This window comes from Pantherophis guttatus, chromosome 4, assembly GCF_059756535.1.
Source record: "Pantherophis guttatus breed Tessera chromosome 4, ASM5975653v1, whole genome shotgun sequence".
NCBI lineage: Eukaryota > Metazoa > Chordata > Lepidosauria > Squamata > Colubridae > Pantherophis > Pantherophis guttatus.
The window spans coordinates 103,120,312-103,134,590 of record NC_142066.1 but is presented as its reverse complement, the minus strand read 5'-3'; the positions used below and the strand labels follow the sequence as shown (position 1 = coordinate 103,134,590).

Here is a 14,279-nt window from a genome sequence, read left to right as displayed (position 1 = left end):
GGATGGCCCTGCAGGCCAGATCCAGCCCAGAGGCCTTGAGTTTGACACCCCTGATGTAGAGTGACAAAGGTCATGGCTCCCTGCAGATGGGAAATTCAACACCTTGGCAATGCAAAGCACCACTTTACTAGTCAAATAGCATGGCATCTGACAGGGGTGAAGAGCTCAAGAGTAGCATGCATGGAGAATTCATGGCCTATCCAAGCAAGGATTCAAGTCCCATTATAGGAACTATCATGAAAATTAAATACAGAACTGATTTCTAATTTTGTAGTACTTGATTGGACTCTACATAGCATGGGATAGGATATACTAGGGGTCTGCAACCTTAAACACTCAAAGAGCCATTTGGACCCGTTTCCCACAGAAAAGAAAACACTGGGAGCCACAAAACCTGGGTGGGCATGGCCAACTTGACATCACTCACTCCCACCCAGTCACATGACACTCCCCCCAGCCACGCCTACTCAGATTTTGTGGCTCCTGGTATTTTCTTTTAAACAGATATCTGTCTCTTTGTCTCTCTGTCTCTCTGTCTCTCTCACTCTCTCTCTCTCTTTCTCATTTCCTCTCACACATCTCTCTCTCTCATCTGTCTCTCTCTCTCTCTCTCTTCTTTCTTTCTTTCTTTCTCCCTCTCTCTTTCTCATCTCTCATCTTTTTCTCGTCTCTCTCTCTCATCTTTCTCTTTCTCTCACTCTCTTTCTCATCTCTCTCTCTCTCATCTCTTTCTCCCCCTCTTTCTCTCTCATCTCATCTCTCTCATCTCTTTTTCTCTCCCTCTCCCTCTTTTTCATCTCTCTCACATCTCTTTCTCTCTCCCTTTTTCTTTCTTCCCTTCTCTCTTTCTCCCTCAATCTTTCTCCCTCTTTCTCATCTCTCTTTCTCCCTCTCTCTCATCTCTCATCTCTTTTTCTTTCTCCCCCCTCTCTCTCATCTCTCTCTCTCTCTTTCTTTTTTTCTCCCTCTCTGTTTCTCATCTCTTTCTCTCTCATCTCCTCTCTCTCATCTCTTTTTCTTTCTCCCCATCTCTCTCATTTCTCTCTCTCTCTTTCTTTCTCCCTCCCTCCCTCTCTTTCTCATCTCTCTCTCATCTCTCATCTCTTTTCTTCCCTCTCCCTCCCTCTCTCTCATGTGTGTGTGTGTGTGTGTGCGCGCGTGTGTTCCCTCTTTAACCATTCCCAAAAACAGGCGAGGGTTGGTATTGTTTTTGTTTTTTTGCTGATGTTGTTCTTTCTTCTTCTTTGGGTGCTTTTTACCATAAGATTTAAATCAAGAGTCATTTCAGGTTCCCAGATAAGTGAAGATCTTTCATCCCGCTGCTGTGGCTTCCTGTCAGCTGTCTGCCCCCCACCCCACCCCTCACCCTCCCCTCCCAATTAGTCCTCACCAGTCCTGAGAAGGGCGACTGCGGCTGATGGAGACCCATTCCATATTCCAGGATGGGAGCAAAGCACTCCTCTACTTGCCTCTTTTTCTGGCCTTTGTTGGGAGGCACACAACTTTTCTCCGCCCAGAGACACTGGCTGGGCCATTTGAAGCTGATGCTTCGCATCCTCAAGGACTCCAGGAGGAGGAGTTGGGAATGCTGTCTGCCCCATTGTGAAATGTGCTAAGTTTAACTACTGTATGTAATGAACAAAGTATTTAATAAGGCTATTTCATTCATTCAGATCTTGGATGTCTTCTGCTTGTGTTCCCTTTATTTTTTTGAGCAGTGTATATTCAAGTATTACTTTTGAAAACAATACACCAAATATTCTTGTCTAAATAAAAATTGTGATGGTGTTGTTCTGAAGAGATGAGTTATCAACTGGGGAATAAACTTGAATCATTCAGAATCTCTTAGCACAGCTTAATTCACATTTTTTTTACAATAGTAAAACAAAGAAAGGAAAATATTCTCTGCATTGAGTTACTTGGAAAAAAGAAGAGAAATGAATGTGGTATATATGAATATTATTTTACTTTTGTTGTCTTGTATACCACTATGGAGATCATTAATATTTTACATCACTTTTCCACTAGACAAACTTTGTTAATCATTATTTAAATTGGATATTTCTTCCTGAAAACTGCTACTGGCCATCTTCATAAATCAGTCTTTCTCAACATTAATTCCTCAGATATGTCAAAATTATAGTTCTCATTGCCTATATAAGGTGAGGATGATGGAAATTATAATCAAGCACTTTTCTCAATCAAGATTGGGAAACACTGCCATTGGCCACTGTTTCTTGGAGCTACCTGGGTCAATATGTCCCTCAGCAGAAGCAGGAATGGACTCAAACTCAAGACCAAGTTGATTCATATCCCCTACTTTACTGTCAATGTGCAGTTGCATATAGATCTACTTTAGTGTGCAAATATATATCTTCAAAACAGTTAACACTCATATTATATTCAAGGAAAAATAATGCTATTTTAAGGTTATAATTCTATACTCATGACATGGGTATTCATAGTCATAGGTTAAAAAAAAGTCTAAATAGCACAACATGATCAAAACTTTACACCCTGAGAAAAAGGAATATTTGTGTTTCTTATCTAAAGAACATAGCATACTTGGGACTTGGAGTAGTTGAAATCTAATTAATAAAAAAATTAGGTTACAAAAATTTCTAAAAGCTCAGATTTATACTGAAGAAGTCCTGCAGAATACAGGTAGCCCTCAACTTACAAACACAACTGAACCCAAAATTTGTTAAGTGAGATATTGGTTAAGTGAGTTTTGTCCCATTTTATGTCATTTCTTGTCACAGTTGTTAAGAGAATTGCAGCAGTTGATAACTTAGTAACACGGTTTTATGTGAATCTGACTTCCCCATTGATTTTGCTTGTCAAAAGGTTGCAAAAGATGTTCACATGATCTTGGGACACAGCAACAGTTATGAGTTAGTTGCCAAGCATCTGAATTTTGATCACATGATCATGGGGATGCTACAAAGGTCATAAGTGTGAAAAACAGTCAAGTCACTTTTTTCAGTGCGGTTGTAACTTTGAATGGTCACTAAATGAACTGTTGTAAATCGAAGACCACCTGTAATCCCTAAAGACTATTCCTAATTCTAAGACGTCAACTTCAGAAATAGTCTCTCGAATTTCCAAAGTGTTCATACAAACATCTTATTTTCTTTATTTTTTTTTTGTTATTTCTAACATATCTTGGTGGCTTATTTTATCTCTAGTAAGAGTACACCAGTAAGTACTGTATAATGGGTTAATTATTTGTGCATTAAAACACTCTATGATCATATAATAGATCCTATATTTAGTTACTGATTGAGACTTCAAACAATTTAAGTGACTATAGTACTGTCAGCTTGGAGAAATAAATTGTTCTTAAAACCAAACTTCATGTAGAAGAAAGTTACCATAATTGTCAACTGGAAAATACTTAAATACAATTGAACCCAAATTGACAATCTCTTTCTTACTGAAGCAATTTTCTAGTACCATTAACCTTAAAACACTGATAAAAATTCAGCAATGGAATTCTGCACATAATCTAATATCTTACAGTATATAGAGTGTTCATATCTTCCTTTTCGATTGGGAGTCACATCTTATGATAAAGATGATAGTTAAAATGCCTATGTTATGGGCCTTGAACAACATTTCAGGAATGCACCAATCCGGCAGGCAGAACACTTTAAAATTAGGATATACCTCTGTGGCTGGCTTTTGCAGAGTCTCACATTGGCTCACCAAGCCTTAGTCGGACTAGAGACCCAGCTGAATCCTTGTTATAGCAACAGATCAATGATCTAATAATGGTGTATTATATATTAATTATATCCACTACATTCATAAAACTTGCTAAATAAAAGCATGGGTGGCTTGTTCGTGGTTTATTATCTTATGCGAAAACTACCTAACCACATTGCCCAATGCTGGTGTGTTGGTTGGATGAGATAAGGCCTTTAATTTGTCAATTAACATTTTGCATATTTAGAATGTAAAAACTTATTTGATTATTACTGTAGCAGCAAGAAAGCATGGTACATATATTTAAGGTACAACATTATCCTTCAAGTTCTAATACTAAACAAATATTCAAAATGGACAGGGACTCAAGAAATGTTCTGAAGGCAAAACAAATCTAAAGACTAAGATTTCAGACTGAAAATTGCAATGTAGGCTCATGACATTTCACATTTTAATTTCAAATACCAATTGCACCCATTATCAAACTGGATAAGGAAGACATAGATGCTGTCCTTTAGTGTGTTCCAGGAACAATGATATCCAAATGAAAGTTGTGGTGGATTCCTCCTAAATTAACTGTAAAGTATATAATGTCAGACCTGGAAGTCATCTTTTACATTTGGGCCTTCAGGCCTGCCACATTTTCTACTGGGGGAAAGTCAATATAAAATGTTTTATAGATGGCATATGCCCCCTGAGAAACTGGCAAAAAATGTTTAAAGATAAATCAGCTAAATGTTGGAAATGCCACCAGTTACCAGGTTCATATTACCACATGTGGTGGATATGCCCTGAAGCAAAAAGCTACTGGAATAAAATTAAGTTATGGGTGGAGGAAATGATACAACAACGTAGACTTAAAATCAGAACTATTCCTATTGGGTATCTTACCAGAGAAAATTAGTAAAGATAAAATATATTTGATTATACAGGTAATAACAGTGGCAAGGATTGTTTATGCACAAAATTGGAAAGTAGAGAATATACTTTCGGAGGGAGAAGTAATTTAAAAATGTTTAGATTGTGCAGAAATGAATAGATTAACTATGATGATAAAGGAAAGAGAAGATTCAGAATATTTTAAGATATGGAATAAATTTTATTATTGGTAAGAAAAGAGATACAAATAAGTTCTTGAAAAGAGATTGGAAAAAAATTGTTGTAATTACAATATTATATTAGTGGAAAAGTTTTGTAATGGACTTGGTGAGATTGAAGACAGAAGAGGTAGAGAAGAGAAGAAACTTTTGAAGATAACACCAAAATGTCACATGGAAGAAATGAATGATGTACTAAATGTTTGTTTAAATGTTTAAATGTTTTAAAAAATAAAAAAATGTTTAAAAAAATAATTTTTTTAAAAAAAAATTAAAAATGTTTTAAAAAAACTTTTTTTTTTAAAAAAAGGACGAATGCAGTGCCAATGGATGTCAGCCCCGGTCCAGCAACTGATGCCTCCCCAGCCACTCGGTCCTTTACAGCAACTGACCATGACTTCACAACAAGCACCTGTCCAGCTGCAGCCACAACTGCAGCCCCAGGTCATAATCGCGAACAGGCTCAGGCCCAGCAGCAAGTGCCGGTGGCCCCACAGCAGGTCCCAGTCCAACAGCAGGTGCCCAGTCAACCGCCTGTGCAAGGCCAGCAAGAGGCCCAGCCCGCCGGACCTCCCTCATGGTTCCAAGCGACATTTGATGGAACCCCTGGGAAGTTAGCCTAGTTCCTCAACTGGGTCTGGGCCCATATTGACCAATATGGAAATCAATACCCATCTGACTGGGAATTGATTTCTGCCATCACTGATGGCATGAATGAGGGAGAGGTGTTGGGAGTGCATAGCTGAGCTTCATGATGAAGAAGCCCATGAGCTAGAAGATGCTGACAAGTTCATCCAACTGATGCAAACCAGATTTAGCAATGTTGCCCAGCAAGTGGAAGCAGAGACCCAGATTAAAGCCTTAAAGCAAGCCAGCAGGCCCGTGAAAGAGCTAATTTGAGAGTTTCAAAGACTAGCTGGGAAACTATGAGAGTGCCCAGAATGCCTACTGGTGCAAACCTTCAAGGAGGCTCTGGACCCAGACCTTAGGCAAGCCTGTGGCATCAGGGGAGTACTGGAACAAATACAACTGTGGTACAACACAGCTTCATTTTGGATCTGGAAATTTACCCCCACAGGAAGCCGACTGTGGATTAACCCGCCAGGAGTCTCCTGGGACGCTGAGCCCAGGTGAAAAAAGCTGAAGTGCCACCTCCCACATCGTCTGGAACTGTCAAGTGCTACAGATGTGGCCAACATGGGCACCGGGCTGCAGAATGCTTGGCCCTGGCCCCAGTTCCCCGAACTCGACCTCCAGCCATGACTGCAACATGGAGGACCCTGCGGAAGCTGCCCAACAAAGGACAATTCACTAGACAGGCTATGGAAGTTCCGCTCCTCCAAAATGAACTCCAACCAGCGAAACTCCTCCAGTCCCCATAGGGGAAAGCAGCAGTGATGACAACCCAATGGTAAGTGCAGCCATCCACCCCTTTACCGTCAAAACCAAGATAACAGTGCCAGAAACCAGTGTCCAAGGGGAAATAGGGCCCGTCATAGACATGGGCTGCACATAATGTTTAATCAGCCTCCCCATAATTGAACAATTAGGCATACACACGAGACCCCTAGCATGCCCTATCCGCTTTGAGCAGGTTGATGGGACACTAATCGGCAGGACTCTTAGTACTGCTTAGAATGCAGTACTGACAGCTACTTCTACTGACAGCTCACTGACTGCAGTTTGGCAGTTCAAATCTCACCCAGCTCAAGGTTGACTCAGCCTTCCATCCTTCCAAGGTCGGTAAAATGAGGACCCAGATTGTTGGGGGCAATATCCTGACTCTGTAAACCGCTTAGAGCGGGCTGTGAAGCAGTATATAAGTCTAAGTGCTTATTGCTAATTATTTTTAAAAAGGCTATTATTTTATTGTCATTGTTAGGGAAAAATTTTGAACCCTAGAAATAGCAAACACTCCACAACACGAAGTAGTTTTGGATGAGAGAGGGGGGGGCGCAATAGGAGAAGACCATTTATTCAATTTAATTCTAAAAGCACGGATAAAATCAAGCCATCGAAGAACAAAAAGTACTTTGAAGCGCCAGCACCGGCCTTTCTCTCATCGTAAGAAGCATAGAAAGGTTGCTCCAGCTCTTTGGAACCAATAAGAAGCGTTGGAGGGTAGGGACTATCGTGTGCTTAGCCAATGGGCAGAATCGTCATGATTGTTGTAGGATGTTTCGGTCTGAATAAGGAAGTGGTGTGGACGGAGCAGGATGGTTGCAGTCTAGAGCTGGGAAAGGGGTGGGAATTCAGGGTTGTTAGGGGACTTCATGGGTAGTTAGTGATGTTTGTGCCGTAGAGAAAGCCCAGGCGAGGCGAAAGGAAGGAGGCTTTCTATACAGCAGTTTCTTGAATCAAGTGATTTGTGGTAAGGAATACGTGTGTTAAGTGAGGAACCGGGAATCAAGAAGATGGGTGTGTGTGTGTGTGGTAGGGTTGAATTGGTTCTTTCTCCTCAGAATCAGTGATCAGTATGTGCTTAATATTGGAATATGCAAGAACCGGAAATAAAACATGACAGTGATATCTTAATTTCAGTTCTCACTCTGAGGAATTGGCTAATCCTTTGTGGATCTTCTCTCTTCTTCTTTTGTTTTTTAAAAAAGGAAGGAATGTTTTGGGAACTTGGTCTCTCATCTTCTTGAGTCTGAAAGATTGAGAAAATATAAGGAAAGGTGGCTAAACGAATTGATGTCTTTTCTGCTCTTCTGTATTATAGCCACCCAGCATCAACAGAACATTAAACTTGCAGCAAATGAGTTATCCCTGTTACTAATTCCTGCCCTATCTCTGTTGCTTCTTTTTAAGGTCAAAGCAATCATCTGGCTTCTCTTCTCTCCAAGGTAATGAGTAACAAGTCCTAACAGATTTTATATGCCCAAGATTGCACCTGGGCAGTGCCAGAATAAGAGAGATATATTGCATTGATATATGGTATCAGACTGCCTCGTTCAGAGGCCTGAAATTAGTTGAGAAAAGTGTCATTGAAGCACTTATTTGAATTTGTCTGCACAATTACTTGACTTTCGCTTAGGATGGCAAAATGCAACTAAGAAAGTCAGATGCAATTCTATTTTTTAAGATAATCTGTGGTCGTCTGGATGCTTCTGAAATACAGACTCCAGACTTCCTCACTTTGTTGACTGGAAGTTCGAGCTAGAAGCATCCAGAGGAGCATGGCTCTCCCCTTCCTGCCTATCCTTTAGATAACTCTTGTTTTCATTGTATTTGTTGTGCAATCTGTAGGAATGTTTCTGGATGTGCTTTGTCATATTAGCAGTTGAGCTATCTGAACTAGCACTTTGATATGAATTGGTTACTGGTTAGAAATGCATAGCCAAAAAGAATTCATTCTTTGTTGGGCTAAATTTCACCTTGAAACATTACAGAACAATATCACAAGATAATAAACTGACCACATATCCTATGATGAGTATGGTTATACCTCAGTAGAAAAAGATTTGTGCTATCTTTAAAAAGCTATCTCATTGCCAGGATATAAATGGAGTTGTTTGGAATTGTATGTTACATCTTATTTAGGGAGAAATTTGTTATATTTTGCAGCCTTCAGGTCTTTTTATTGAAGAGACAGACTTCCTAAAGTTCATAAAACATACTAAACCATTAAGTAGTTTCTTTAGTTTTTAGTAAGAAATCATTGTTGAGCAAATCACAGCTTTGTATTCTGGCTGAACAGAGTAATATTATGTGATGTTTTCTTCTTACAAGTTACTCATTAGTCTCTGGTTTTGATTACTATCCAATGCACACATCTTGAGAAACAATTTCAGTTCCAGCAAAAACTATAAACAATATCTGGGCCAAGAGCTATTTCTCTCCCTGTTTCCTGAATGATGTTATGGGGAGGGCAAATGCTTGGTTTCCTGTCACAGATGTCATCCAGCTGTTAAGGAAGAATTGTTTCAAGGTGTCTGTAATACCTTGAAGTGATGCCTCCTTGGGTGCCTTTGGATTCAACATTTGATCTGACTTAGAGGGCTGACAATATCTCATAGTTCTCAGACTAATGATTATAGGCTTTATAAACAACTATTGAATGGTGGAGAAAATAGATGTATTATTTGCAGGTTCAAATGTAAGAGAATTCTATGATATTCCATGTTTCTATGATTAATTAATTTGTATTGAGTGAATGTCTAATATTTTCTTTGGTTCAGTTTCAAAAGATGGAAGCCTTTATCAACCGTACTGGACCAGGTGGAGATTTGGAACTGCAAAACTGCGGAAGTGAACATTTCCTCTATTTTGCCTATGGTAGTAACTTGTTGCGGGAAAGAATAATGTTAAGAAACCCTTCTGTGGTTTTCCTTACCATAGCACAACTACTGGTTTGTACTATCTTTGACTCCTTTCCTAGATACCAATATTAGTAAGTAAGTAAGAAAGTAATACTTAAAGTTGTAACTATATAATACAAGGGCTGTATATTGAATATTTACTTCTGTCTCTGTTGAGTTTGTTTCTATGATTATTTTAACAGGGAGAAAAAAGTTTAGCAATGTTTATCTCTAATTGTTCTGTCCCCGTCTCACACACGCACACAAACAGTCAGCCAGGAGTTAATAAAATCAGCAGTCAGGAATTTCTTTGAGATAACAGCATTGGCAGCAACCCAGTAGCTGCTTGCCAAAAGCTTTATTCACAAAGGGAGGTTTTCCTCCTCCGTCGGATAAACCAAAATAAGGGCACAAAGCCAAAGAATTGCCAAGTCCACTCCATAATAAATCCAAGGAAGGCATATAACGAAGTTCCAGAAACGCAGTATGACTTGCTAGCTTTTCAGTTTTGTCCATCACAAAGCCTGAATGGCCACCACATCCCCTTTTATCCCCTGTGGGGTGTGGTCCAGTGACTCAGCTTAATCTCTGGCACGCCTCCTTCTCTGCTGCGCGCGCTTGTCTTTCCGACGCTGTCGGGGATCCAGCCAAGACTTATCTCCATCGCTGTCTAACTGCGGCTGCTCGGAAGTGCCTGGCTCTGGCTTATCTCTTCTTCTTCGGAAGACACTTGAGGCATTGCCAGAGAGGAGGGTCCTGGAGAGGGAGGCCTTGCCAACTCCTCTCCTTCATTTTCAGAGTCTTCTCCCTCCGATAAAACGGGCTCGGGGGTCGAAGTCACAACACTAATGTTTGAAAGCCAGTTAGTTGCCCAATTAGTTGTTTGTTGTTGCAAGTATTCAAAACATAGATTTCAAGTCAATTTCCACCTACAGAAATGTAGCTTGTTGTGGCTTTTTTCTTCTTGATCTCATTTCCTTCTGGAATGGTTTACCCACTGGGCTCCGGATGGCCCCCGACCTCCGCACCTTCCGCGCCGACCGAAAGACATGGCTTTTTCAGCAAATTTCCTGATCTGCCATGTATTTTAATCTGGGGATTTGGGGTTTTAAATTGGATTGTACCATTTTAATTCTATTTATTGTTGGATTGCTTATTTTGTGAGCTGCCCCGAGTCCTTCGGGAGAAGGGCGGCATATGAATATGACAAATAAATAAATAAATAAATAAATAAATAAATAAATAAATAAATAAATAAATTTCTAAGTAAAAATTTCTATAGATGGAATTTTAATTAGGTATGTGTCCTAAGAAACATTTTTTTCCAATCTGCTTCTTTTGTCTTTCTAAATGTTTTATTCACTATAATATAGGAAAACAAGAAACTTAAAACTGGATATTATTGACTTTCCTGTTTTAATTCACAGGATTATAAACTTGCTTTTGGCTCTCATCAAGGGAAACCAAGTCTTCAGTGGAAAGGAGGTACAGCTACTATTGTCTATAGCCCTGGTGAAGAAGTATGGGGGATAATATGGAAAATGAATACTAGCGATTTATATTCTCTGGATAGGTGTGTTACATATAGTTCTTCCCTTGTCTATCAATGTACGCACAGTTTATATTGTTAAGATTTTATGTTGTTAAGATGTTTGTTGTATACTTCTCAAGATTTGCCCAAGCTAAAAAAAATCCTTTAATTACAGAGGTTCCAAGTACAGTACCATAGTCCTCAATTTATAATAGTTCATTTAGGGACTGTTCAAAGTTACAACACCACTGAAAAAGTGGCTTATGACCATTTTCGCACTTAAGACTGTTGCAATAGCCCCACGGTCATGTAATCACAATTCAGACTTTTGGCAACTGACTCATATTTATGATGGTTGCAGTGTCTTAGGGTCATTTGAGCTCCTTTTGTGATTTTCTGACAAGCAAAGTCAATGGGGAAGGCAGATTCACTTAACAATTGTGTTGCTAACTTAATAGCTGCAATGATTCACTTAGCAACTGTGGCAAGAAAGGTCATAAAATGGAACAAAATTCATTTAACAAATGTTTCACTTAGGATCATAAATTTTGGGCTCAATTGTGGTTGTTAGTTGAGCAATACCTCTATTGGTATCAAAATGAAATACTTACGATTACGTTAGATTAGGTTAGAATTCTTTTTTTTTTTTTATTGCAAAAGTTTTACAATTACATTTTCACCCCTTTTTCCCCCCCCGCCTCCCCCCCCAAACTTCCCTAACCCTCCCTAACCCTCCCCTCCCCCCCAGACTTCCCTATAATATATTCATACTCATAAAAAACCCTTAATATAACACTCATATATAAACTTGAACCCCTCCCTCCCCTGTATAATTTTTCTCTTTACCTCATTACATTAAAATATTTCCAATACATTATTTTCAAATAAAAGCTATTTGATACTTTCTAGTTTGATATTTGTTCTGAACATATTCTATCCACCTTTTCCATTCCCATTCATAAGTCTCTTGTGAACAATCTTTTAAATATGCTGAAATCTTCGCCATCTCTGCAAAACTGGCCATCTTCAAAGTCCATTCCTCGATAGTGGGCAAAGCTTCATTCTTCCAGTATTTACCTATCAACAATCTTGCTGCTGTTATCATATACAATATCAATTTTGTTTCACCCAATGTAAAACCCTTAACTATACCCAATAAAAACAATTGTGGAGAAAATTGAATTTTTTTCTTCAAAACATTCTGCATGACCCACCAAATTTTTATCCAAAAAGCCTTAACTTTCCTACAGGTCCACCAAACATGATAATACGTAGCATCCAAACATTCACATCTCCAACATTTTGGCTGAACATTAGGGTACATACATGACAACTTTTTGGGATCTAAATGCCATCTATAAAACATTTTATAGAAATTTTCCCTCAGGTTCTGCGACTGTGTAAATTTAACATTCTGAACCCAAATTTTTTCCCATGTTTCCAACATCACTGGTTCTTCAAAATTTTGTGCCCACTTAATCATACAATCTTTAACTAATTCAGTTTCTGAGTCCCTTTCTAGCAAAACATTATAAAGCCTTTTGATATGCATTGGACCTTTCTCTCTTATATGTCTAACCAGTTCTTCCTCGTGCAACATAATACCAGTTTTTTGGTCCTCTTTCCATTTCAATTGTAATTGATTATATTGTAACCAAGTTAAATTAATCCCTTCGTCCAACAGTGTCTGCAATGTCTTCAACTGCCATCTGCCCGCATCTGTAAAAAGAACCTCTTTGTATAAAAACCCCCCGAGTGACATTATATTTGTATTCCACAAAGTATGACCAAGATCCAGCCATAGCAGTATTTTATAATCCCATTTGAGTCGATGCTTCTTCCAAACTCTCATCAAAGAGTCTCTAAGTATATGACTTTTAAATACTTTATCAACTTTGTCATCATAAAATAAGTAAGCATGCCATCCAAATTCAAGATCAAAACTTTCTGCATTCAGTATTCCAGCCTTTTTACTTCCAAACCAATCACTTGTTAAAGTTAAAGCTGCTGCGTCATAATATAGCTGTAGGTTTGGAAGTTTAAGACCTCCTCTTTCTGGAACATCTTGCATAATTTTCAATTTCACTCTCGGCTTCTTCTCGTTCCAGACGAACTTATTCACTCCAGATTGCCAAACTTTCAATTGTTTATCACTTTTAAGCACCGGAATCATTTGAAACAAAAAAAGAAATCTTGGCAAAATATTCATCTTAACTGCTGCTATTCTTCCAAGTAGAGACAGCTGCAGTTTTTTCCAAGTCTCCATATCTTTCTGCACCTCTCGCCACAACACCTCGTAGTTATTTTGAAACAATTTCATATTTGATTCTGCAACCTGAACTCCTAGATATTTTACCTTAGGTACAGTCTCAAAACCTGCCCTCCTTTCAAGCTCATGTTTACGATCTTGTGTCATGTTTTTAGCTATCATTTTAGTCTTTTTTGGATTCAATCTAAAACCTGAAACTTTACCATAGTCTTGTATAATGTCCTTCATCAAGATTATTGATTCCATTGGTTGTGATAGGGTAACAACCAGATCATCTGCAAATGCCTTTATTCTGTAATCCTCTTGCCTAATCTTTATACCTTTCAAAATATTAGAGTCCCGTATTGTATTTAGCAAGACTTCTAGTGTTAAAATAAATAAAAGTGGGGACAACGGACATCCCTGTCTTGTTCCTTTTTCAATTTTAAACTCTGTTGTCAGACTTCCATTAATTATGATCTGTGCCTTTTGCTCTTGGTAAATTGCCGAAATCGCCTGTATAAATTGATCCCCAAAGTCCACTTTTTCAAAGTCTTTAATAGAAAATTCCAATCCACTCTATCAAAGGCCTTCTCTGCATCCAAAAAGACCAGCACTGCAGGGATCTGTTTATTCTTCTCAAGATATTCCAATAAATCTATAACTTGCCTTACATTATCCTTCATATATCTGCCCTCGATAAATCCCGCTTGATCATCATGAATCACCTTTTGAATTACTGGCATCAACCTGTTGGCTAGTACTTTCGCAAAAATTTTATAATCTGTATTCAAAAGAGATATTGGTCTATAGTTCTCTGGTTTTTTAGGACCGATTTGTTCTTTTGGTATCAAAGATATGTAAGCTGTTGTCCATGATGGGGGTATTTTACCCCCTTGCTGAATATTACAAAATAAATCTCTACGTTGTTCCACCATTTCAGCTTGCAAAGTTTTGTAATACACTGCAGTCAAGCCGTCCGTGCCAGGAGCTTTGGCTGTTTTTAACTGTTTAATTGCTACTATTATCTCCTCCTCTGTTATAGGATAATTCATTCTTTCCTTTTGTTGATCAGTAATTTTTGTAACTCTTTTATCGTTTAAATATTTTTCTATAAGTCCATTCTGCACCTCCTCTTTAGCATATAATTTAGTATAATAGTCCACAAAAGCTTCTTTAATTAATTTTTGTTGAAAAATTTCTTTCCCTCCAATATCAATACTATCAATAGTCCGTATACTTTGTTTTTTCCTCAATGTGTAAGCCAACCATCTGCCCGGTTTATTAGCGTTACAAAATGTGTTATGCTTCGCATATTGTAAATTTGTTGCAACTTGTTCCGCCATAAGCATTTGAAATTGGTCTTTCAAAAGTTTTATAGCACTACGTATTCT

General features: G+C 38.4%; 1 protein-coding gene across 2 annotated transcripts in view; it reads left to right on the top strand.

Annotated features, from left to right (window-relative positions):
• Positions 1 to 14,279, top strand: part of GGCT (gamma-glutamylcyclotransferase) — a 75,919-nt gene that overhangs the window by 50,313 nt on the left and 11,327 nt on the right. The window contains exons 2-5 of one of the 2 annotated variants that reach the window (XM_034404090.3): positions 5,116 to 6,216; positions 7,617 to 7,651; positions 8,987 to 9,157; positions 10,534 to 10,679. In XM_034404090.3, the coding sequence (XP_034259981.1) occupies positions 8,996 to 9,157; positions 10,534 to 10,679 (308 nt within the window). In that variant the 5' untranslated portion in view covers positions 5,116 to 6,216; positions 7,617 to 7,651; positions 8,987 to 8,995. Of the gene's footprint in view, positions 1 to 5,115; positions 6,217 to 6,972; positions 7,177 to 7,616; positions 7,652 to 8,986; positions 9,158 to 10,533; positions 10,680 to 14,279 lie in introns of those variants that run through there. The other variant, XM_034404089.3, reaches the window with a different exon arrangement.